We start from the raw sequence: 24,287 nt of genomic DNA, 5'->3' as shown, positions 1-24,287 counted from the left end.
GTTGAAAACCTATTTGAAGGAATCATGACAGAAAACTTCCCCTACCTGATGAAAGAAATAGACTTATAAGTCCAGGGAGTGCAGAGAACCCCAAACAAAAGGAATCCAAAGAGGACCACACCAAGACACATCATAATTAAAATGCCAAGAGCAAAAGACAAAGAGAGAATCTTAAAAGCAGCAAGAGAAAGAAACTCAGTTACCTACAAGGGAGTACCCATATGACTGTCAGCTGATTTCTCAACAGAAACTTTGCAGGCCAGAAGGGAGTGGCAAGAAATATTCAAAGTGATGAATACCAAGAACCTACAACCAAGTTTACTTTATCCAGCAAAGCTATCATTCAGAATTGAAGGTCAGATAAAGAGCTTCACAGATAAGAAAAAGCTAAAGGAGTTCATCACCACCAAACCAGTATTATATGAAATGCTGAAAGGTATTCTTTAAGAAGAAGAAGAAGAAGAAGGTAAAGATACAAATTATGAACAACAAATACACATCTAGCAACAAGTGAATCTAAAAATCAAGTGAATAAATAATCTGATGAACAGAAAAAAATTATTGGGACAGCTGGAAATTTTTGAATATTGACTATAAAATAGGTAATAATATATAAATGTCAAATTCCCTCAATTTTATAATTATAATGTGGTTATGTAAAAGTTTTTTCTATGGCCCTAGCCAGTTTTGCTCAGTGGACAGAGCATCAACCTGTGGACTGAAGGGTCCTGGGTTTAATTCCGATCAGAGGCCCATGCCAGGGTTGCAGGCTCAATCCCCAGTGGGAGGTGTGCAGGAGGCAGCCAATCGATGACTCTTTCATCATTGATGTTTCTTTCTCTTTCTCCCTCTCCCTTCCTCTCTGAAATCAATAAAAAAAGTATTTAAAAAAAAGTTTCTTCTTTGGAGGGACATGCTGTAGAAGGTGAATGGTTATGATATATGCACATTATTCTAATGTTTAGCATACAATGTTTGTGTGACATAAATATACATAGAAAAAATATGGCAAAGCATTAACCTATGAATCTACATAAAGGACATAGGAGGGTTCATTGTTCTATACTTGCAACTTGTCTGCAGATTTGAAATTTTTCACAAGAAAGTTTAAAATGAAGGAGAAAAATGAGACATTCTGCATACACACATCCCTTATAAAAATTCACTACAAGGATTTTCTGAGTGGACTACCTGGGTTCTTTCAGCAAGAGGATGGTCACAGGAATGTAAGGAGTCTTTGGGCCGAGCTTCTATGGCGTTAGAGGGTCCATCTCCAACATCCCCTTTCTGCATGCTTTCATCCGGGAAAAGACGCACGTTTTCCTTATCACTGTCATCCTTTGACCTTGGTGCTTGTGGTGAAACTTTCGGCATCACCGCTGCTGATCGGGAGCGCACAGCCCTCCCTCTCTGAACAGTCTCCCATCCTTCAGCATCTTTCCGTTCTGTGCAATTAAAGGAAGAAAATAATAAATATTTCTGTAGATAATAAAAAATTTAAAAAACCTATAAAATAAAAATAATTCCAATCTAATTCCAATTAAATATGAGTCATATACAATATGACACTGTTACACACGTGTATTGTGTGTGTGTGTGTGTGTGCATGTGCGTACACACATACACATACACGTACACACACGCAGAGTCTCTGATCCCTGTAACTACACTGTGTGGTAGGGATTACTCCTACCCCACAGACATTTTCTTTATTACCCCTAATTTACAAATAACAAAACTGAGCTTAGATCAGGAATGACTGGAGGCCAGCCGCAGGGTCCGGAAGTGTGAGTGACCGTTTATCAGAGCACAGGGCACACTATGTGCTCGCCCTCTTCTCACTTTTAATCTTCACAACCACCTATGAGTGCTAGCACCCCATCCTATCAGTAAGGAATCTGAGCCTGAGAGAGGCTCAGTCATTGCCCAAGGTCACATACTTAGTAAGTTTTCCAGGACTTAGCAAGTCCAGGCAAATGGGTCTGGTGTTCTTGTCCCAACGGCTAAGTGAAAGCTGCCTCCCCAACTCCCAGAATCCAAAGAGTGTGACGGAAGTTTTCTTCTTTTCTAACACATGTAATTGAGGCTAGAAATTTTCCTCAAAGCATAGCTTTACCTAATCCCACAAGATTTTAAATGTTCATTTTAATTCAATTTACATTTTCTAAATTTCATTTTGATTTCTTCTGACTCATGGAATATTCAGAAATAGACTCTAAAATTCCAAAAACTTGAGAATTGTATGGTTATCTTTCTGTAACCGGTTTCTAACTTAATTCCATTGTGTTCAAAAGGAACAGAGTAAGTTCAATCATCTGAAAATTTTTGGAACTTGTACAGCCATGGCAAAGTAGCCTATATCAAAATTAACCTTCTTTCCTCCAAACACGCCTATAAAAACTAGACAAAATATCCAAATGAACTGTTTAATGCCCCTGGAAATCAAGCAATACAGGCGAGAGTTGAGGAACTATATTCCCTGAGAAATGGGAAGAACAACAACATGAGATCCACATCCACCCCAAAATTTTCCCTGAAGGCATTTGGAATTCACAGTGCAGGGGAAGTGAGCCCCACCGAAACCAGCAGCCTTGTCTGGCTGCGACAGACACTGGAGCTCAATGAGTCTGAAGCAACACGGACCTCAGAGGGGCTCACTGCAGGAAAGTGAGCCAAAGAGTCTGCGTTCCGTCTTCCCTTAAGAAGTGTGACAGCTGCTGAGCTTTGCATATGCAGGCCAAGACGCCCAGGCACCCCAGAGAACACCGCAGCTGGGATGCTAATGAGCTGAGAGATCTGTAGTAACTGCAGTGCTGAGGAAACAAATGCTGGAAAACAGGAATGTAGGGGCCTTGGCAAACACCCAGGTTTACAGTTGATACCCGAGAAAGAATAAAGACAAAACTAAAACATACCAACTGTAATAAAACCTCAAACCAAGCTCTGACAGAATTAAGGTGATCTGTTGGTACTCTTATCTTCTTGCCAAAAGAAAAGTATTTTTAGAAGGAACCTCTATAATTTTTAATATACGTTATTAAACATTTAATTAAATAGTATGTGGTTTGTTGTAAAACACAATCAAGTAACTGAAAATGCCACAAAAATGTTTTTAAAGTAACAAATACACAGGTAGTTGAGATATTTTACTTTTTGGACACAGACTTTAAAAAAATAACCATTATTAATAGATTTAAGAAAATATGAATTCATCATATAGAACAGAGAAGGCATCTCAATAAAAGTTTCCAGAGTGAAGCATCAAAAAAAGAATGGGAAAGAATAAGCATTATTTGTTAGGCATTTCAATTATGTCAAGTTCATTAATCAGGCTGTGTATATCTTCACTGATTTTTCTCTACTTTGTATTATCATTGTTGGGACTGTTATGTTAAAATCTTCCAGTATGAGTATATATTTTGAAATTTCCACCCTCGTTTGTCAGTTTTTACTTTATTTCTTCCCCTCTCCCCCTGTGGGTGGTATGCACTAGGCAGCCAATCAATGTTTCTCCCATGGATGTTTCTATCTCTCTCTTCCTCTCCCTTCCTCTCTCTAAAATCAATAAAAATCTTTTTTTTAAAAGAAAATAGCCCTAGCTGGTTTGGCTCAGTGGATAGAGCGTCAGCCCATGGGCTGAAGGGTCCCTGGTTCGGTTCTATTCAAGGGCACGTATCTTGGTTGCAGACTCGATCCCTGGCCCTGGTCGGGTACGATCCCTGGCCCTGGTCGGGTACGTGTGGGAGGCAACCAATCAATGTGTCTCTTTCACATCGATGTTTCTTTCTCTTTATCTCTCTCTCCCTCCCTCTCTCCCACCCTCCATCCCTTCTACTCTCTCTAAAAGCAATGGAAAAATATCCTCGGATGAGAGTTAACAACAACAAAAAAAGAAAACAGGTGTGTGAGTAAAGATAAACAGAATATTACTTTAATATCAAAATAATATTCAAATACTAATTAAATGAAATAGTGACATGTAACTTAAAAGCATATACTGCGTAGAGAATGGAATGACTATTTTTTTTCTTTAAGTCAAAGAGTCATAAAGGACCTACATTATAAATGAATTAACAAAGGAATTGACAAACCTGAGACTAGAATGATTTCCATATGCTTTCATACATTTTTAAAGAATATTTCATAGCTGTAAGTAGGGCAGATTAATATGATATAAATGATGCGAAAGGTAAATACATAATGCTATTTGCTCCAATTTCAAATAAAACAAATATTCCCATTGATGTCCACTTGTCTACTACATAAAAATGAATGAAAGCCACTCGCCATTTTTGCAGGAAGTCTTCTGCACTGTCACTGGTGGGCAAGACTGCACAGGAGCTACATCTGAAGAAGCAGTAGTCCCTGAATGATGAGCCTTTACCTTGTCAGCCCAACTAACACCTGCAGAAGCCACACGGGCAGCAGCCACTGTGCCAGGCGAAGCCCTATGGAGAAAATTGCTGCATTAACAAATCACATAAATATAAACGTTAAATATAAAATATATACTCAGTAGGTTTAAATATTAAATAAATTCTATTTGGCCCTAGCCGGTTTGGCTCAGTGAATAGAGCATTGGCCTGAAGACCAAAGGGTCCTGGGTTCAACTCCAGTCAAGGGCACATGCCCAGGCTGTGGGCTTGATCCCCAGTAGGGGGCATGCAGGAGGCAGCCGATCCATGATTCTCTCTCATCGTTGATGTTTCTATCTCTCTCTCTCTCTCCCGCTCTCTTCCTCTCTCTGAAATCAATAAAAAACAATTAAATGAATGAATGAATGAATGAATCTCCAATGAGAATAACACCTGATTTCTTATCAGAAACCATGGAAACCAGAAGGCAGTGAGAGGACATATTCAAAGTGCTGGGGGAGGGGGAAGGGAGGGGAGACTTTAAACCAAGAATTATATGCACTGCAAAACTATCCTTCAAAAGCTAAAGGATAAAGTAAGATATTCTCAGATAAAACTTGAGAAAAACTGTCACTAGCAGACATGTTCAACAAGTCATACTACAGGGAGTCCCCTACAGGCTGAAATGAGAGGACACTACAGAGTAACTTGAATCCACACGATGAAATAAAGAACACCAGTGAAAGTTACTACACAGGTATACAAAAGACCATGTAGATGTATTTTTTCTTCTGTAACTCTCTTCTTGTCCTGATTTAACAGACAACTTCATAAAACAATGATTATAAAACTGTGTTGGTGAGATTATCATGTACAAAGATATAATTTATATGACAATAACAATGATACTGTCCTAACCAGTTTGGCTCACTGGATAGAGCGTCGGCCTGCGGACTGAAAGGTCCCAGGTTCGATTCTGGTCAAGGGCATGTACCTAGGTTGCGTGCACATCTCCAGTGGTGGGTGTGCAGGAGGCAGCTGGTCGATGTTTCTCTCTCATCGATGTTTCTAACTCTCTATCCCTCTCCCTTCCTCTCTGTAAAAAACCAATAAAATATATTAAAAAAATAACAATGATACTATGTAGATCTATCTTTTTGAAAGAACTGTCAGTTCTTGTTATGAGTCATTTAGCATGGAGTATGTTTATGGGTTTAGATTTTGTGCACCTAATTATTTCTGAATATATTATATTTCCTAAAGTTAAACTGTACTGTCCTGGGTTTTTAAAAAACATTTTATTCAAACAATTTCGAACAGATACACAACCATATACATGGGTATTTTTGTAACAGAATATCTGTTTTATAATACTTTAAGGGTGTTAGCCACAGAAAATAATTTACAGCAATGAAAGCCTTAGTAGTTTTTTTAGTTCATCTCACCCAAAATTTAAGCTTCTTCGGGCATTTGATGTCACACTGATTCTATCTGCCGATGGACTTGGAAGCACGTGACGTCCCGGAGACATCTTCTTTACTTCCCACGCCAACGACGTCGGTCTGCCGATTCAAGACAGATGATGTTAGCAGAGAAAAGAGAGGAAGCCTCCTGCTTTCTAGAAGTTGCCAGCAGGTGGAACCATAATTAGGTCACAATCTCTTCCTGGAGCACTGCTGACCATGAAGTGACTGTATTACCAGTAAGCACTCACGGATGATGCAGAGTCGGGGTTTCCCACCCACGTTAGCGTAGCAAACACCCTCCTTAAGTAAAAAAGGCCAGGAGGTGCAGAGACAGGAGACACATAGTACGTTTGTGCTCCGAAAGCCTCCACACGCCCAGCTAAACACATTTTAAAATGTGGTCCAATGGCTCTGGTTGGGTGGCTCGGTTAGTTGGACTGTCATCTCATACACAGAAAGGTTACGGGTTAGATGTCTGGTCAGGGCGCATGTGGAGGCAACCAATCAATGTTTTCCTCTCAGATCGATGTTTCTCTCTCTCTAACAAAAACATACCAGTATCTTCTGACGAGGCTTAAAAAAAAAGAAAAATTACTCCTTTATAAAAAAGTGTTGCAATGGTACTGATTCAGGCTAGGGTGTCTGCTGTCCTGGAGAGCTACTAGTAAGCGTGTGGTCCTGGGATCCAGACGGAAATGCAGTGAGGAGGCCGAAGGAATAGCCAGGGAAACGTGAAGTCTCCTTTCTCTACCTGAGATCACCCGTGTGAGTGGGAGCGTAAACACTTTTTTGCTCTTTGCTAGGAAAGCTAACTCCTCCTTCCTCACAGGCCCACAGCCAATCAGCTGCACAATCTCCACTAAAAAGTTTTCCTCCAGCAAAGTGTCCTACACCCTATGCCTTCAGTCGCCGCCTAACTCCCCAGAATCTCTGTGCCTCTTACTCTCCATTCAACTAGTGATTTTGATTTTTTTTCTCACAATGTAACACGAATTGTTAGAAAACAAGAAAATTTAGATAAAAGATTATCCAAATCAAGTCTAAAGCATTTGATAATTAACTGCCCAATCACCTTTCGCAAAGGTTGTAACAAATGATACGTCCACCAGACGATACGCGCCCATTTCCCTGGAAGCTTGCCAGGGAAGCTTCTCCTTCTTTTAGAATTCTCATTGGCCTGTGAAGAAGACAGCACTGCCAGCAAGTCTACAATATGTACTATCTGGCACTTCACAAAAAAAATGTTTCCTGAGTCCTGGGATAGAGTGTCAGTCTTGTAATGACTTCTTTTTCCTACAGGAATTTCAGTCAAGATTGTTTAATGTTTTAAAAAATGCTATTTGTGTTTGTTTTTCAAATTTTTGTTTATGATTATCATCACTACTTAGGCTGAACTTTTTAACAACCATTTGAATTTTTTATTTTGAGATTTGCATATTGGTACCTTTTGCCCATTTTTTCTACTGGGATTTGTAACATTTTCTAATTGATTTGAAATCACTTCCTACCACTACTATTACTATTATGGCTATGAATCCTTTGGATTAGATGATGTACCTATTTCTCTTTTAATTTTTTATGTGTAATAACATTTTTTCCTAATAAATCAAGCCTATCAATATTTTCTTTTGTGGTTTCTTCCTTTGTCTTACAGAGTCCTTACCCACAATAAAAATATGTAACTATGTATCTACTAGAGGCCCGGTGCATGAATTTGTGCACAGGTGGGGTCCAGCCAGCCTGCCCCAATCAGGCCAGGCTGGCCGGGGAGAGGGGTTGCAGGCAGTTGCCGGGCTGGCCCCGCCCCTGATCAGGTGGTGGGACTGATCAGGGGCGGGGCTGTCCAGGGCCCAGGCCACGGGTGGTTTGGCTGGCCAGCCAGCCCTGCCCCCTGGTCAAACTCCCAGTGGAACTCCCAGTTAAGGGGACAATGTGCATATTAGCCTTTTATTATATAGGACTAGAGGCCCAGTGCACAAAATTTGTCCATGGGTAGGGTCCCTAGCAGCTGCCGGCTGCCGGCCGGGGCCTTCTTTTATTCCGCACCGCTCCCTGGTGGTCAGCGTTTATCATAGCGAGCGATAGAACTCCCCGTCGAACTCCCACAGGGATACTTTGCATATTAGCCTTTTATATATATATCGATATTTTTGTCTCTAAATATGTACAATTTCAGCTTTTATATTTAAGTCTCAAGTCTAGGTGAAATTAATTTTGATGCATGACTTGATAAATATAAGCTGAATAATGCCATTTATAGGGAACTTAAGGTCGCTCTCCGTATCTGAGAGCTGCCTTGAGAGGCAAAGAGAAGAAATGACGTTAACTGGTTAAGGTAAGGAGAAATGCCCCAGGTGTTTCTGAACCATGAGATGGCTGTGAAGGCTGGACTGGGCCTCAGACTCTCTCCCAATACAATCCTCCACACAGCCACCGCTGGTGGCCTGGAGTTTGCAAGCAAGAAAGAAAAATATGCCAAAACCGGTGTGGCTCAGTGGATAGAGCGTCGGCCTGCAGACTGAAAGGTCCCAGGTTCGATTCCGGTCAAGGGCATGTACCTGGGTTGCGGGCACATCCCCAGTGGGAGATGTGCAGGAGGCGGCTGATTGATGTTTCTCTCTCATCAATGTTTCTGGCTCTCTATCTCTCTCCCTTCCTCTCTGTGAAAAATAAATAAAATATGTTAAAAAAAAAAGAAACAAAAATATAATTAGCTCTTCATTTGCATTGGTGGTTACATTATAGAAACCCAGGAACTGTGGGTAAAGCAGGTGGGCGCACGCGCGCGTGCACACACACACACACACTCAAAATTTTTACTGTGAGAAACACAAATTTTAAAAGGATCAACACATCATGGTTTCCCTGAGTTTGGTTTCCTGTGGAATCAAACCTTCTGGATCTGTCTCTTGGGATCCCTTCACTCTCTTGGTTCCCCCAAAGGAGGCATTCTCTACTGGCTGGTTCCACTTCCTGAGGCTGGACCAACATTAAATCCAAGGAAAGAGGTAGCCTGGGTAATAGGCATCACTGCAGCTGCATGTGACTGGGCCCAGATCAAAAGGGATCAGGTTTCACTCAATAAAAACCTTTTATGGCTCAAAATAAAGTGTACAGTTTTATCATGTCTACCGTGCCCTGCATAACCTGGCTCCAGCCCACCTGTCTAGGCTCACCTTCTGCTCCGCCTCCCCTTGCTCCCCTCACTCCAGCCCTGACTCCACTGCGCTCTCCCACCTCCTGGGTATCAGGGATCCATCACCTCCCATGGAATGACTCCTCTCTCTGCCAGATGAGTCCTCCGATATTGCCTCACTAAAACAGGCCTCCCGGGGGAGCCTTCCCGGACTCCACAAACCGGCTGAGGGAGCCCGTTCTTATGCTCCCAGACCACACTGCTTCTTTCTGATGCCACTTTGCACCCAGCTAAGAACTTGGCATCAACCTTTCCTGTCAATGCACGCACCCACCACACATTTCACGAGGGCAGGGACGGAGTGTTTTCCACCACTGCAGCCCCAGAGGCTGGCACATCGCACTCAGATGTGTGTGCTGATTCCAGATGAACATGTGTAAGGTGGCTTTGGTCTCTCGTTACTCCCCTAATTAAAAATCATCCATTTTCCTTACGGTCTACTACTTTAAGAACTACTATACCATTCCCTACCTTTCTTTCCCTTCATACATGCTCTGCACTTCCATGGCTGTCTTAACTTACCCCCTTCATGTGAAAGGCCAACCACTGTTAAAATCCATCATACCCTTTAAACACTTCTGCTACCTCCACGAATTCCTTCCTAGTCTATCCCGTCCTTTTCTGAAGAGCTGGATTAGTTTTTTATAGTCATATGTTCTAATTTACCCTTCCCTTAGACTACAAATTCATGAAAGTAGTGAACGTATCAAACTCCAGCAGTGAAATTTCTGCACTGGATAAACGGGCTTGCACTAGTAGGTACCAAATAAATATTTGTTACTCAACTGAATGAGAAATGCGGAGGTCAAGTTCATTGTCAATTTCAATGACTGCTTTAGAAAACGCTGGCAGCTACAATTATAAAGGCCAGAGCTCATTACCTGCTCTGAGCATCGGTCTTCTCTAGCTTTTCCTGAAGTTGAATCCAGTCAATCAATGCTTTGAAATCTCTTACATAATTATCCAGCATCATCAGCACCTCCTAATTGAAAAAAACAGCAAACATTAAATTCCATTCTTTGACTAAAAGTTTTTTAAAAAAAACACTCAGAGTGAAGGACTTAAAAATTAATAATTTCTACATTATACTCCTTATTGAGGAAGCTGCAAAATATACCGATCTTGATTTTTGGTTGTTGTTTTCATTCTTACTGTTTGGCAAGAAATTAGTGAAGCTGAGAATCTAAAAACCAAGAGATGGTATTGCTATTCCTCTCAAGACTTCTAGAATGATCATTCTTTTTTTAAAATATATTTTTATTGATTTCAGAGAAAGAGAAAGGGAGAGAGATAAAGAAATATCAATGACGCCTGATCAGCGTGGCTCAGTGGTTGAGTGTCGACCTCTGAACCAGGTGGTCACAGTTCGATTCCCGGTCAGGGCATATGCCTGGGTTTCGGGCTTGATCCCCAGGGTGGCGCATGCAGGAGACAGCCAATCAATGATTCTCTCTCATCATTGATATTTTTCTCTCTCTCTCTCCCTCTCCCTTCCTCTCTGAAACCAATAAAAAATATTTTTTTTTTAAAAAAAGAAACATCAATAATGAAAGAGAATCATTAGTTGCTGCCTCCTGCATGCTCCCCACCAGAGATTGAGTCCGTAACACAGGCATGTGCCCTGACCGGGAATCAAACCGTGACCTCCTAGTTCACCATTCGATGCTCAAGTATTGAGCCACATCATCTGAGCCAGAATGTGATTCTTTTAACCCTCTTTATTGTGACGTTAATAAAAAGTACACAAAACACAAATGTACAGATAAATCGTTTCAAAGCACAGACCCAAGCAACACCACCCAGGACCAAAGTATAACAATTCCAGTCTCTACAAGTGCCCTGGTATCTCCTCCCTTTTACAACTCCATGTCTTTCCAAGGTAACCACTGCTTCAATCTGTAATAGTTCAATTTCACCTTATTCCAAAATCCATATAAATGAACCCATAGTGTATGTATTATTTTGTGGCTTCTTTTTTACAGCTGTTTACTAGGTTCATCCATATTTCAGTGTACCTGCAATTCATTTATTGTCAATGTCCAAGGTCACAACTGAACAATATTCTTTAAATGGATATTTATTTATACAACCAACTGTTGAATTAGATGATTTCAAATTCTGGATACTACAAATTATACACCGCTACTTATGCAGACGTGCTCTACACGGACTGCTGTTAGCGTTTCTGTTGGGTATAAGCCCAGGAGTGACACTGCGGAGCCACAGGGCAGGTGTATGCCCCACTTTACACACGATACACACTGGTTTTCCCAGGAGGCTGCCATCCCACCAGCAGAAAAGAGAGTTCCCTTTTCTCCACATCCTTCCAATACTTATTTGTCTTACTGGCAATAGCCATTGTAATAGGTGTGAGGTGGTATCTCATTGTAGTTTTTGTTTTTTAAATACATTTTTATTTATTTTAGAGAGAGAGGGAGAGAGAAAGAGAAACATCAATGAGAGAGAAACATGGATCAGCTGCCTCCTGCACACTGATCCTCTTACTAGGGATCGAGCCTGCAACCCAGGAAGACCAGGAATTGAACCAGTTACCTCTTGGTTCATGGGTTGACCACTGACCCACACTGGCCAGGCTCATTGGAGTTTTGATTTGCATTTCCCTTATAGCTACAATTTTTTCTTTTATCTATTAGCAACTGTATGTCTTCCTTGGAAAAGAATCTATTCAGGTCCTCTGCTAATTTTTTTAAATGTTTTTATTGATCTTTAGAGAGAGATATAGAAATCTCTAAATCTCTGGATGAGAAATATCACTGATCAGCTGCCTCCTGCACGCCCCCTACTGGGGATGGAGCCTGCAACCGGGCATGTGCCCTGACCCAGAATCTAACCAGTAACTCTTGGTTCATGGGTTGACGCTCAATCACTGAGCCACAGGGGCCAGACTCTCTGCTCACCTTTTAACCAGTTTTTTCTCCTTGTTAAGTTGTATGTGTTCTACAACAGCCAAGACATGGAAACACCCCAAGTGGCCTTCGGTGGGTGAATGGATAAAGAAGAGGTGGTACATATCTACAAAGAAATACTACTCGGCCATAAAAAAGATGAAATATTCCCAAATGAAGTACGTCCATGGAAAAGGACAAAAACCATAGGATTTCACTCATTTGTGGGATATACAACAAAAAGCAACCAAAGAACAAACAAAACACCAAACACAGAAACAGCAACAAAGCGATGGCTACCAGAGGAAACGGGGGTGGGAAGAATGAAGACAGCCGAGGGTCAAACACAAGGTGGAGGACGGAGCCCAGATGCTGGGCCATGTGCTTGTACAGGTGTGTGCTAGACAGCTGCACCCCGTGACATGTCTGACACTGTTAGCAATATTGCTCCAGTAAGTTTAATTTTTTAAAATGATTACTTGTTCTATGAAAACATTACTTTTCCATAACTAACTTTTAAACTGACTTTATAGTATCAGTGGTACTCAAAGACCTCAAAATCACTTTTCAAATATAAATGCTTAAAAATTTTGGCTACACTTTGGACATTAGGCCCAACACTAACAATAAACTACACCTACTTACTCACAAACAAAATACAGCACCAACCTCACTTTAGTCACAAAAGTTATATGCTACTTTAAAAGACCCTTCTGAACAAAGAAGTATTGTTTATCTCCTTTCAAAGATAATCCTTAGTGACAAATCACTGGTAATAGTCTTCTACAATCAGGAAAAGGGGAAAATTTTTATTTAGTTGGCTTCCTTTTCTCAATTCTACTAATATAATTAAAATTAGTTCACTGAATTCATTCAACTTAAATCACTTAGAGCAAAGATTAAATTCAGAATAATTTATTCCATAAGTTTTCTGAATCTCACTTTTAAAAGAAGAGGAGGAGGAGGAGGAGGAGGAGAAACAATCTCCACAGGACCAGACTATCGCAGCTATACCTCTGATACTCGTTGGCATGGAGAAAGTCCATTTGGTGGCTTAAACAGCCTATTCTGAGGATGTTTAGCTCCTCTTGTCAGGAGCGGTCGCAGTGGAACCGCGCAGCTATAACCCGAGCCACGTTTCACGAACAAGGGGACGCAAACAGGACAAGTGCCTCGCAGCCTCGCAGCCAGCGATGCACATCCTCCCCACAGCCACGAAGGCCATTCTGTCAAGCAGGATGGAAAAGAACAAAAGTGCCTCTGAAAGTAACGTTACAGGCACTCAGATAAGTACATATAGATGTACAGCTACAATTACCAATGACTTTACCAATTGGCTGCAACAGATTTGATTGGTTTGTAATGAATTCTCGTTACTGGCGCGCAGTGCCGGGCGGTTGGCGCCATCCCTTTGTCCTGCTGACACCTAACACCAGCGCACAGGCCCTTGGGCCCAGGGCATCAATACAGCCTCCAACTCAGCTCCAGGAGTGAGCAGTGCTGAGCCCAGTGGTGATGAAGGGGTGAAAACACGCATCACATGAGAAGGCAGTGATAAAGGGAACCTTATGAAAGACAGAGCTTCACAAAGTTTAAAGAGCATGATTTTTAAGACCGGCTTTTTTTTAAAGCTACTAGTGGAATAGTAGTTCATGGAAATCATCTGAAAGAAAAAGAGCAGATAAACCCTCGCAATCATGTTAATAACATCATTCACAGTTATCCGCACGAGCAATCCAGCCCTCCCGCAGACCCTTGTGGGAACCAGTTGAGAGGATGGCTCCCACCTCACTACCTGCGCCCTCTCCCCACCCACCCTCTGGTCCACTTCATAAGGGAGAAGGGGAAACGCAGTGCTGATGGTGAGCGCACAGTGTTGTTGGAATGTCAGTTCTCAACAAGTCCTGCAGGAGTGGCTGATGGCATAACAGGCACATCATTAAATGAAAAAAATGAGAAATTCAGCCTCTTGATTACAGAGGTGGGCCCTAGTCCACAATCCTGGCTGAAACAGAAAACATACTTTTTACTATCATGTTATACTTGTCATGTGAATTATGTAACAGAGCTATTATTAACTGCAAAAACACAAAAATCACAAATAGTGACCAATCTTGTCAATACTGCAAATCAAGGGTTGACTCCACCTGCAGAATGAGGGAAACCCTGGGTCATGTATCTCACAAAGATACTAATCAAATGAGATAATGGATAAAAGAATTAAAAAAAAAAAAAAACACCTCTAGGTAGCATACACCCAGCACATGTGTTGACCAAATGCTATGTTGTGTATTTTCATCTCCACCTGTATGTCCTGGAGGGGAGAGTAGTCGAGCTGGGTATGAAAATACTGTTAAGCTCCCAGGTTTCATTGCTCAGTTTAAGCCTCTGAGCATCTGGGCAAAGCACAAAGAATAGAGACCACACCTCTCTCTGCTCTCGCTGTCAAAACCTCCATCGTTACATCTACAACCTGAACAGGTTTCTATTCCTGTTAGACCGTCACGAAGCGTTGGCAGACGACTGACAGCCAGAAATACAAGCCACGCTGTCTATGGCCAAGTCCAGCCTCTCAACGCAGACCAGAGAACAGGCAGGAGTTTCCTCTGCTCAGCACAGAGACATACTGACCACCGGACAAACTCACTTCCATGAAGAGGCACACTCTTTACAAACAGATTTGACTTCTTCACTCAACCTTCTGTTATTTTTCACCATAAAAGCCAACAAGCTGCTAATCTGATCTCTAGGGCTGACCTGCAGATTATCTAGGCCCACATACTCACTTTAATAAGAAAATATAACTCAAAATTAAGTCCAATAGTGTTCTCTACCACAACATGCTGACTCATCAAACTCTGTGGATGATTTTGCCCCAAAATATTTTTTAAAAGAAGAAATTTTATATGTTGATAGTAACAATATTGTGATAATCAAACCATAAATTTGGATGGTTTCAATTACTCTTCATTCTAAACATCTGCTTCTGACGAATCCTAACTCTAAGCTAGTCTAAAGCCTGTTTTGGTTGTTTCCAATTTTAGAGGAAAGGCAGCTGCTGCCTCAACGCATAACTTTCCTTTGACCCGACATACATTTCAGAGGTCGGCAGCCAGTCCAGGGCTCTCAACCCTGCTCACTGTAGAAACGGAGAGGCTGCCTTCGTGACATGTGCATAAAGATGTGTCACTCTGGACTTTCTCAATTAATTTTATTCAGTATCAAGTAATACAGTATAGTTTGTATTTACTAAAAAGCCAGGCTTTGTAGTGAATTTTTAGAGACAGCTCAGGCTGTGTGTCTGTTTAATATCCTATTACAAACACAAGGTTATCTAAAAATAGAAACATGCCTCTCTGAGGACATGCCACCCCCACCCAGGACGGTTTACGGGTAGCCATCAATCTCACTGTTCCCACCCAGAGTGAGTTAGGAGAGTGATAAGTATCTCAACGAAAAGGGAGCAATGTCTAATTAAAAACAGTGAAAGGGAAACCAAAGAATGTGGAAAATCTCACTAGTGCCACCTACAGTATCAAGGGAGAATGAAGATAAGAGATTTAAAAAATGTGTGTGTGTGCGTGTGCGTGTGCGTGTGTGTGTGTGTGTGTGTGTGTGTGTGTGTGATTTCTTGCCCAGGACTATATATCAAGACAGCTTTCTACCAAATCTTGCACACAATATAAAAGTACATAATTAGGTAATGCAAAAATCAACAACCAAAGTACCCCTGAAAAACCAAGAAACACCCAAGCTCTCATAGAAGCAGCGCGGACAGTGGTTGCAGGGGTGGGGGAACTAGGGAGAGGCTGGTCAGAGCGGACAAGCTGTCCGTTGTAACAGGAGCGAGTTCTGGGACCTACCGTGCAGCCCTGTGACGACAGTTAATACACGGAGGGAAACGAGCAAGGCAGGTGGAGCAGAGACTGGAGAGTCTGGCTTCAAACGGATCGCAAAGCCTCACACAGAACTTACCTTACATTCCACCACACTCTGATCTGATTCACAGGTGACATAGATTTCATCGACTGCCCGGCGAAGATTGTCAAAAAGAAATGCCCAGTATCTAGCTCTTAGATCAATTTTGCGAGGGTGCCTTGTTTTAGTGGGACTTTTATCAAAGTGTTTATCTCCAGTTGTAGCTGTTATTTTACAATCTCCCGCGGTGTTCTGGTGAAGCAAAACAAAACATGAAAAAAATGTTTTGAAAATCCTCCACGGGTTGGATTATTACATAAAGCACGTGTTTCAACATAAATACTTAAAAACACGACATCATTCTTCTCAGCTTGTATCACAGCACACTGAAATCACTTAAACAAAGCTTGTGAAGGTTTGTAAAGTTAATTCTTATTTCAGGCAGGTCTCATGGAAGGTATTAGGAGGACCTCAACTGTGACTAGATCCTTATTCAAAAAGGAGCACTAAAGAGGCTCCTGATTTATTGGAAGAGTGTATGGCACATTTACACACATTGACAAATAATAAAGCAAGGCCAACATTTTGAAACAGCTTGCATATACTCTTTTCATTGAAAAAATAATAACATACACTACACAGTTCTATTCAGCTGCTTAATTTTATTGTAAACCAATTTAAAGTAAAAATTAATATATAAGTGCAAAACACCTGACTAGGAGAAAACATGATGGATTACTATCACCAAGCACATGCAACTGCAACCTCCCCGCCCCAGCAGCACCTGCAGCCACAGGGAGCAGGACTCCCAACACGGGTGGCAACACCTGCGGGCCCGACAGCCCCAGAAGCAGTGCAGGTGCCCGCTACCCAAGCTCCCCCGCCCACCAACGCAACCCCCATGCCATGGAGACACTGCCCAAGACCCACAGGACTCCAGACTCAGCGGGCACCGCCATCCCAGTGGCAATACTGCAACAGCAGAGACCGGGCAGCAGCCAGGTACCAGCGACCCCCAAATACACAAATAGCAACGAAGAGGGCAGCTGTGACACCTCTGGCGGACGCCTTGGAAGGTAGACAGCGCTGGCTATCATCTCTAAGGAGTCAGCGCCGGTAAGAGAAACCAAAACCTGTCCTATAGCACCACCTACTGGAACACAAAAAAAGGCCTCTAATTACCAACCTGTTGAATTGCTAGGCAAAAAAAAGCTTTACCTAAATTAAGAAAGTTGTTCTCTACTTCAAATTCACTGGCTGAGGGAAAACCCATCAAGCACCATGAATAATCACAGTAACACAGCAGCGCACACACAAGAGACAAATCTCCAGAAACCATGGAAGACTGTGACCAAAATGATCGAGAATTCTAAATGGCCGGGTGGGTGGCTCTGGTGGTGAGAGCCAGACAGGAATAGTTTATCCAGCAAAGTCATGCTTCGGGTATAAAGGAGAAATAAAGACTCTCTCCAACAAAAAACTGATGGAGTTCACCACCAGGGGACTTGGCTTCTGCCCTGGCCGGTTTGCCTCAGTGGATGGAGCGTCGGCCTGTGGACTAAAGGGTCTAGGTTGGATTCCGGTCAAGGGCACCTACCCTGGTTGTAGGCTCTCAATCCCCAGTAGGGGCGTTCAGGAGGCAGCTGACCAATGATTCTCATCATTGATGTCTCTATCTCCCTCTCTCTCACCCTTCCTCCCTGAAATAAAAAATATATTAAAATAAAAAGAAAAGACTTGTCTTCTAAGACATGTTGAAAGGAGCTCTTCTGCCAGAAAGGAAAAGACGAAAGTCTGACAAGGTGATAGGGATTATCAGAATTGAGTGTTAAAAACATAATTATTGCATAAAGGTTAAAGGGGGAAATCATTAAAAATAACTATTGCTGCTTCAATTTGGTAATGAACACATACCATAAAAATAGATAATTTGCAACAACAAATACATAATAGGGGAGTAAGGATGAAACTTGTATAGGCGAGTGAGGATACGATGCTATCAGAAGGACAACTGTATATGAACTCTGGACGCCACAAAACAGAAATCTGGCCCAGTGGCGTGGCTCAGTGGTGGAGCACCACCCATGACCAGGAGGTCACCGGTCCGATTTCCAGTCAGGGCACAAGCCTGCCTTGTGGGCTCCATCCCAGTGAGGGCATGCAGGAGGCCGGTTGATGTTTCTCTCTCATCGATATTTCTCTCTCTATCCCTTTCCCTTCCTCTCTCTAAAGAAGGAAATCAATAAAACAGAAATCTAGATCAGAGACACAAACATAAAAAAGAGAAAATGAAGACAATCATCATAGAAAATCACCAAATTAAAATATCAGTCAGAAACACAAGAGAAAATCAACAATGGGGCTATAGAGCAATCAGAAAACCAAAAATGGCAAGAGTATGGCTTCATATATCAGTATCACCTTAAATGTAAATGAACAACTCACCAATCAAAAGGTACAGAGTAGCTGGACAGATGAAAAAACAAGACCCAACAATACACTGCCTTAAGGAGACTCATCTCAGTTACCAAGACAAACACAGGTTCTAAGGGAAGGTGTGGAAACTAGTGCTCCAAGCAAATGGTAGCCAAAAGAAAGCATATGTAGCCATACTTTATCAGACAAAACAATGGACATTATATATAAATGGGCATTATATAAAGGACACAACCAAAAAGCAAACGCAACATTAATATATATGTGCCCCACTTAGAAGCAAGTAAATACATAAGATAATTATTAACAGATCTAAAGGTATATATTTACGATAATAGGAGACTTTAGCTCCTCACTTAGACAGTAGGGCAAGAAAGAAATATTGGCCTTAAATGACATGAGTCCAGATGTCCTTAAATAGATATATACAACATATTCCATCCAGAAGCGACAGAATATACATACTTCTCAAGTGCACACAGACAGACCATATTTTGGGACACAAAGTAAGTCTCCATAAATTTAAGATTGAAATTATATCAAACATCTTTTCTGATCACGATAGTATGAAACTAGAAATTAACTACAAGAAGAAAAATGAAAAATCACAAATATGTGGAAATTAAACAACATAAACTGAACAATAAATGGGTCAATGAAGACATCAAAGGAGAAATCAAGAAATACATGGAGACAAATGAAAATAAAAATATGACACCAGCATCTGAGGCAGGGGCAGGGAACCTCTTCCCGCCAAGGGCCATCTGGATATTTATAACGTCACTCAAAGGCCACACATAGTTATCACCCTAAAAACTAGCCTGCTGCCCTAACCGGTTTGGCTCAGTGGATAGAGCGTCGGCCTGCAGACTGAAAGATCCCAGGTTCGATTCCAGCCAAGGGCATGTACCTTGGTTGCAGGCACATCCCCAGTAGGAGGTGTGCAGGACGCAGCTGATGGATGTTTCTCTCTCATTGGTGTTTCTAACTCTCTATCCCTCTCCTTTCCTCTCTGTGAAAAATCAATAAACTATATTTAAAAATAAAACAAAAAACTAGCCTGCTGTATTTGGTCAAACATTTAACCAACTCACCCCTAATGCCTTGGTTTCTCTTACCTGAATCATGAAGAAATAGAAAATCTGAACAGACCAATCACTAGTAAGAAAATTGAAACAGTTATCAACAGCCTCCCCCAGACCAAAAGTTCAGGACCAGAGGCTTCCCTGGTCAATGCTCCCACCCAGTCAAAGATTCAGTATCTCAACTTCCTCATTTGTAAGTGAAGACAGTGATAAAGCCTACGTCACACGGTTATTATGATAAACAAATAAATGAATGTTTGTGAAGTATTTAGCACAAGCTGTGCACATAGTACTTTATAAATGTCGTTCAGCCCTGGCTGGCGTTTCTCAGTGGTTAGGATGTTGGCACGCGCACCGGAGGGTCTCGGGTTGGATTCCTGGTCAAGGGCACATACCTGGGGTGCAGGTCCGATTCCCACCCCGGATCGGTTGGAGTGAGTGTGGGAGGCAACCAACTGATGTATCATGTCGATGTTTCTCTCTCCCCCCCCTCCTTTCCTCTCACCCTCTCTAAAAAATTAATGGAAAGTAAATTGTATTTTATAACTAAAATAAAAAGTGAGTAAAGAGTTGCATATGCTTTACCTGTTTAGCAGTTTTATGAGTGCCCTGAATTGTCCTCTTTGGTTTTCCACCAGTTTGAAATTTAGATTTTCCTTTAAGGCAAGAATAAACAGATAAATATACAGATCGACAGACAGACAATATAAAATAGAACCACACAAATCACTCAGACCTACTGACACACAACCTCCCTCTATTCACAGTCAACCTGAACCACGGCTGTAACTGAAACAAATTCCCAAGGCCCCAGAGACTATTTTCATGGAACAGCTTCCTCAGAACAGGAGTGGATCAAGTCCTTAAAGAGGTCAGAGTTTCTGATGATTTAAAAATAAGGTCAAACGGAAAACTTCTGGAAAAAATTTGTTTCATGAGTGAAAACATGAATAAAAATAAAATTTAAAAAGATGAAGTTAGTGATACTTCTCAACTTATACATACAGGTCTGAAAAATACTTACTTGAATTCAACAATAAAATTACCTTTACAACATAAAACTCAGTATTTTCTGTTTTGATGAACTTACTAATGTATGACATAGTTTCATTTTGAAACGGGAGGTTTTTTCGTTGTTTGTATTTTTGCAGTCAGACATCTCTCTCTCACTTGTTCTTTTTTTCTTTTTCATGAATGAGTCTGAGATACTTCATAACACTGTGGATTTCTATCTCAAGCAGTATTTTAACCTCGATTCCTTTCTTCAAGAAGACTTAAACAAACCACCTTCTGCCCTGAGCAGAGAGCTGGCCCGTGCACCGAAGGGTTGCAGGTTCACTCCCGGTCAAGGGCACATGCCTGGGCTGCAGATTTGATCCCCAGCCCAGCCGGGGTGCGTGCGGGAGGCAGCCAATCTGTGTGTCCCTCTCTCGTTGATGTCTATCTCTCTCTCTCCCCCTTCCTCCCTCCCTCTCCACCACTCCCCCTCTCCCCCTCCCTTCCACTCTCTCTAAAAATCAACAGGAAAAATATCCTTGGGTGAAGATGAACAACAGAAAATATACCGACCATCATCCTCTTTGCTTTCTAGTGGAACACTCCAAGCTATTAGATTTCTTGCTGTGCGACCCTCCTCTGCGACTATTCTCCTGACTTTGTCATGGCTGTTGGAGCGCTGGACTGAAGCCTGTGTACAGAAAAGAGAATATTGATTCAATTATTAGTCACGATATAGAATATATTTGGCAGATAAATGCATTATTTCTTATGTTTCTCAGAAAGAAAACACACTCTATTCATTTTTCATGATCCCGTTCCTATAAAAACGTAACTAGTAACTTACGTAGAATCGTTTTGAACATTTTAGTCTAAGTAAGCATCAGGGTTTGAAGTGCAATAAATGAGTCTGAGATGCTTCATAACACTGTGGGTTTCCATTTCAGGCCGTGTTTTAACCTCGATTCCCTTCTTCAAGAAGACTTAAACAAAAACATTTCTTTCATCCAAAGTCACAGTGTGCCACCTAGTGCTACATGGAGACTTTTACAAAGGTTTGCTCAACTATTAGATGTTTCAAAAAAAGCAAACACCGGTTTCATGTAAAAGTTTTTATATTCAACTCTTATAATATATAGTCTAACAAAGCAATTGTTCATAATATTCACCAAAGTGTCTACAGATTTCTGAAACTTGCTCCTAGACTGGGGAAAAATTATTTTCACTCATCTCTAAATAATTTCTACTTGTAGCAACTTCACTGATAATCTGGAACTGTTGTCAAGCATTGCGTATTAAATGTTTATGTCTGTACCTACATAGAAGTATCTCCTTACACAGGAATGAAGAGAGAGGGTGTAAAGGAATGAAGAGAGAGGGCTTCACAAACTGCCGGGACCCCCGAGGCCGCACAAGGAGGGAATGAGAAGGAAGGAGGTAGAGCACAGTGATGTGCTGGGAACCCCGAGTGGAAACATCCGATTTGTTTGGTCATGGCCACCCCAAACCTCCCAGGGCGGTTTCCAGGAAGACTGGGCTCCCCCAGAGACTCCATTCCCTCCTCCTCCTGGGCTGGAGTGCTATTGTTTAAGGAGACACTTAGGCCTGCCTGAAAATCTCGAGTTAGAGGAAGAAGTGTAAGGAAGGGAACCTGTCTGTCCAGGCTCTGGGGAGTCTCACCACGTTGATCCCATCCCAGACCCAGAGAGCGCTGGCCCAACCTGCCAGCTTAGGGAGAGGGTGGCTTTTTCAGAGCTGGCTGGGTCCTGGGCAGAGCAGCAGGGCAAGCTGTTGGCATGGATTTATATCTTTTTAAAATTAAGACAAAAAGGAAGCCGGCTTCCACTTGTGTATCTGCCCTCGGTCCCACAAATGGTAGGAGTGGGGCTCTCAGGTTGAACACTACATTCACAGGTGTTCACTTCATTACTGTGCTTCACAACAAATGCGTTCCCTAGAGTAACTTGTATGTAACAAATGTGACATCAAAAAAGATAATAAATAAAAAATAGGTTGGTCCATCTGGTGTGGGGTGTGGCTCAATGGTTTGAGCCTCGACCCAGGAACCAGGAGGTCACCGTCTGATTCTGGTCAGGGCACTTGCTTGGGTTGAGGGCTTGATCCCCAAAATGGAACATGCAGGAGGCAGCCGATCCATGATTCTCTCTCATCATTGATGTTTCTATCCTTTCTCCCTTCCTCTCGCTGAAATCAATAAAACATTTAAAAAAAAAATGGGTGGAAGAAAGAAAGGAAAGAGGGAGGCCCCCCCAAAATTAAGGTTAGTGTTTGAGGTAGTTTGATTACTTACCATCATTCTTTAATTCCCTTCTATGCCAAGAAGTGCTCATTTATCAAATAAGCCCATGGGGTATGGCTCCTAGAATTAAAAAACAATTAATTATACATACATACACACACATACACACTAGTAGTCATAACATTGTCAAGAAAACATATCTATATATATATATATAAAAGGCTAATATGCAAAGTGTCCCCTCGGGAGTTTGACCGGGAGCCCAGGAGTTCAATTACTGGCTATGATGTGCGCTGACCACCAGGGGCCAGCCCTGATCACCTTGTGCATAAATTTCATGCACCAAGGCCTTTAGTTTATTCATAAAAAGATAAAAATCTCATCCCAAGTGTCTAATTAATCTAACAACAAAAAAGTTGCTCTTTTATACTGCCTGTTTCAATATAATATAGCATGTTTTAAATACTCCATTTTCTCCAAAAAGTAAAATAAAATAAAATGGGACAGTGTTAATTACAGGAGTAGCCCATGATGGTCCAACCCAGAGGCTTCCGTGTTTTTTACTCCCATCTATAAACAAACACACACACTCTGTATCCTGACTCAGTTTACACACGTGTAACTACAGCAAGTTTCATGAAGTAACATGTATCCCTGTTATGTGAGAGGCACTCTGATATTTCCTTCCCTGTTCTATTTTTTTAATTATTGCTTTCACTTAGTTGGTTTATGACCCACTAATAAACCCCAACCCCAGATAAGGAGCACTGTGCAACCTTCTTGGAGGCCCCTCCCTCCAGGGAGCATGCTGTGCCGTTTCCTTCCCTTCCCACCTCCCCCTCCCTCCCAGACCCTCAAAAAAATAAATAAATAAATAAATAAAATCCTCTTGGAAGCTTTCAAAAAGTGAGATAAGTGAGATTTTTATCATAACATGTTAATTACCAATTATATAAGACTCCCCATAGAACAGACCCCGCTTGACAGGAAACCTAGTTAAGTGTGGCCAGACCTTTACTCAAAGAAACGCAGAGCAGAGGAGCCAGACGGAGCACAAAGGGAGAGGGAAGTTGCTGCAAATGACGGCCTAGCCCGGTGAGAAGAGCTCATGAACAAAGAAAAGCAAGCAGCCACTGGAACCAAAGCTTTTGGAACGAGAGCCGAGATCTTCTATCCTTTGTCGCGTGAATTTGCTCCTTTTAAATGCAGCACCTCCAATGGAAACATACGTGCAAACAAAAGTTTATGTGCAAGCATTCATGGCAGTATTATTCGTAATAGTCCCAACGTGGGAATCACCCAGTGTCCACAAACGATGGATTTTTAAAAAGGAGTATGTTCTTCAATGGAATATTATTCAGCCGTAAAAAGGAAGAAAGTGTTCCCACATGCTGCAGAGTGGGTGAACCTTGAAAACATCACGCTAAGTGAAAGAAGCCAGTCACAAAGCCCACATATTACATGTACATGGAATGTCCAGGCGGGCAGTCCATGGTCAGAAAACGGATTACTGGGTATCTAGGGTTTCTTCTGAATATACTAAAAAAACACATGTGTTAAAGGGGTGAATCGTATGACATCCAGCTCAGTGTAGCTTTTGGATTTTTCAAGGGCAGCCCCTCTGCTCACAACTCTCCAGGCCTCTCCGTCTCACTCAGAGTAAAAGCCT

The 24,287-nt window shown here is 41.8% G+C and overlaps 1 protein-coding gene across 1 annotated transcript in view; it reads right to left on the bottom strand.

Annotated features, from left to right (window-relative positions):
* SCAPER (S-phase cyclin A-associated protein in the ER) overlaps positions 1-23,652 on the bottom strand; it is a 149,143-nt gene extending 125,491 nt beyond the window's left edge. The window contains exons 1-9 of the mRNA XM_015566174.1: positions 23,631-23,652; positions 22,670-22,738; positions 20,932-21,049; positions 19,948-20,018; positions 15,899-16,093; positions 9,899-9,999; positions 5,801-5,917; positions 4,288-4,448; positions 1,192-1,445 (exon numbers count right to left, since the gene is read on the bottom strand). Of these exons, the coding sequence (XP_015421660.1) occupies positions 1,192-1,445; positions 4,288-4,448; positions 5,801-5,917; positions 9,899-9,999; positions 15,899-16,093; positions 19,948-20,018; positions 20,932-21,049; positions 22,670-22,675 (1,023 nt within the window). The 5' untranslated portion in view covers positions 22,676-22,738; positions 23,631-23,652. The remainder of the gene's footprint in view (positions 1-1,191; positions 1,446-4,287; positions 4,449-5,800; positions 5,918-9,898; positions 10,000-15,898; positions 16,094-19,947; positions 20,019-20,931; positions 21,050-22,669; positions 22,739-23,630) is intronic.
* Between the last annotated feature and the right edge of the window lie 635 nt (positions 23,653-24,287).

The sequence above is a fragment of the Myotis davidii genome, unplaced genomic scaffold, assembly GCF_000327345.1.
Source record: "Myotis davidii unplaced genomic scaffold, ASM32734v1 scaffold1622, whole genome shotgun sequence".
In the NCBI taxonomy this organism is placed as follows: Eukaryota; Metazoa; Chordata; class Mammalia; order Chiroptera; family Vespertilionidae; genus Myotis; species Myotis davidii.
This window is presented reverse-complemented; position numbering and strand designations above follow the sequence as displayed.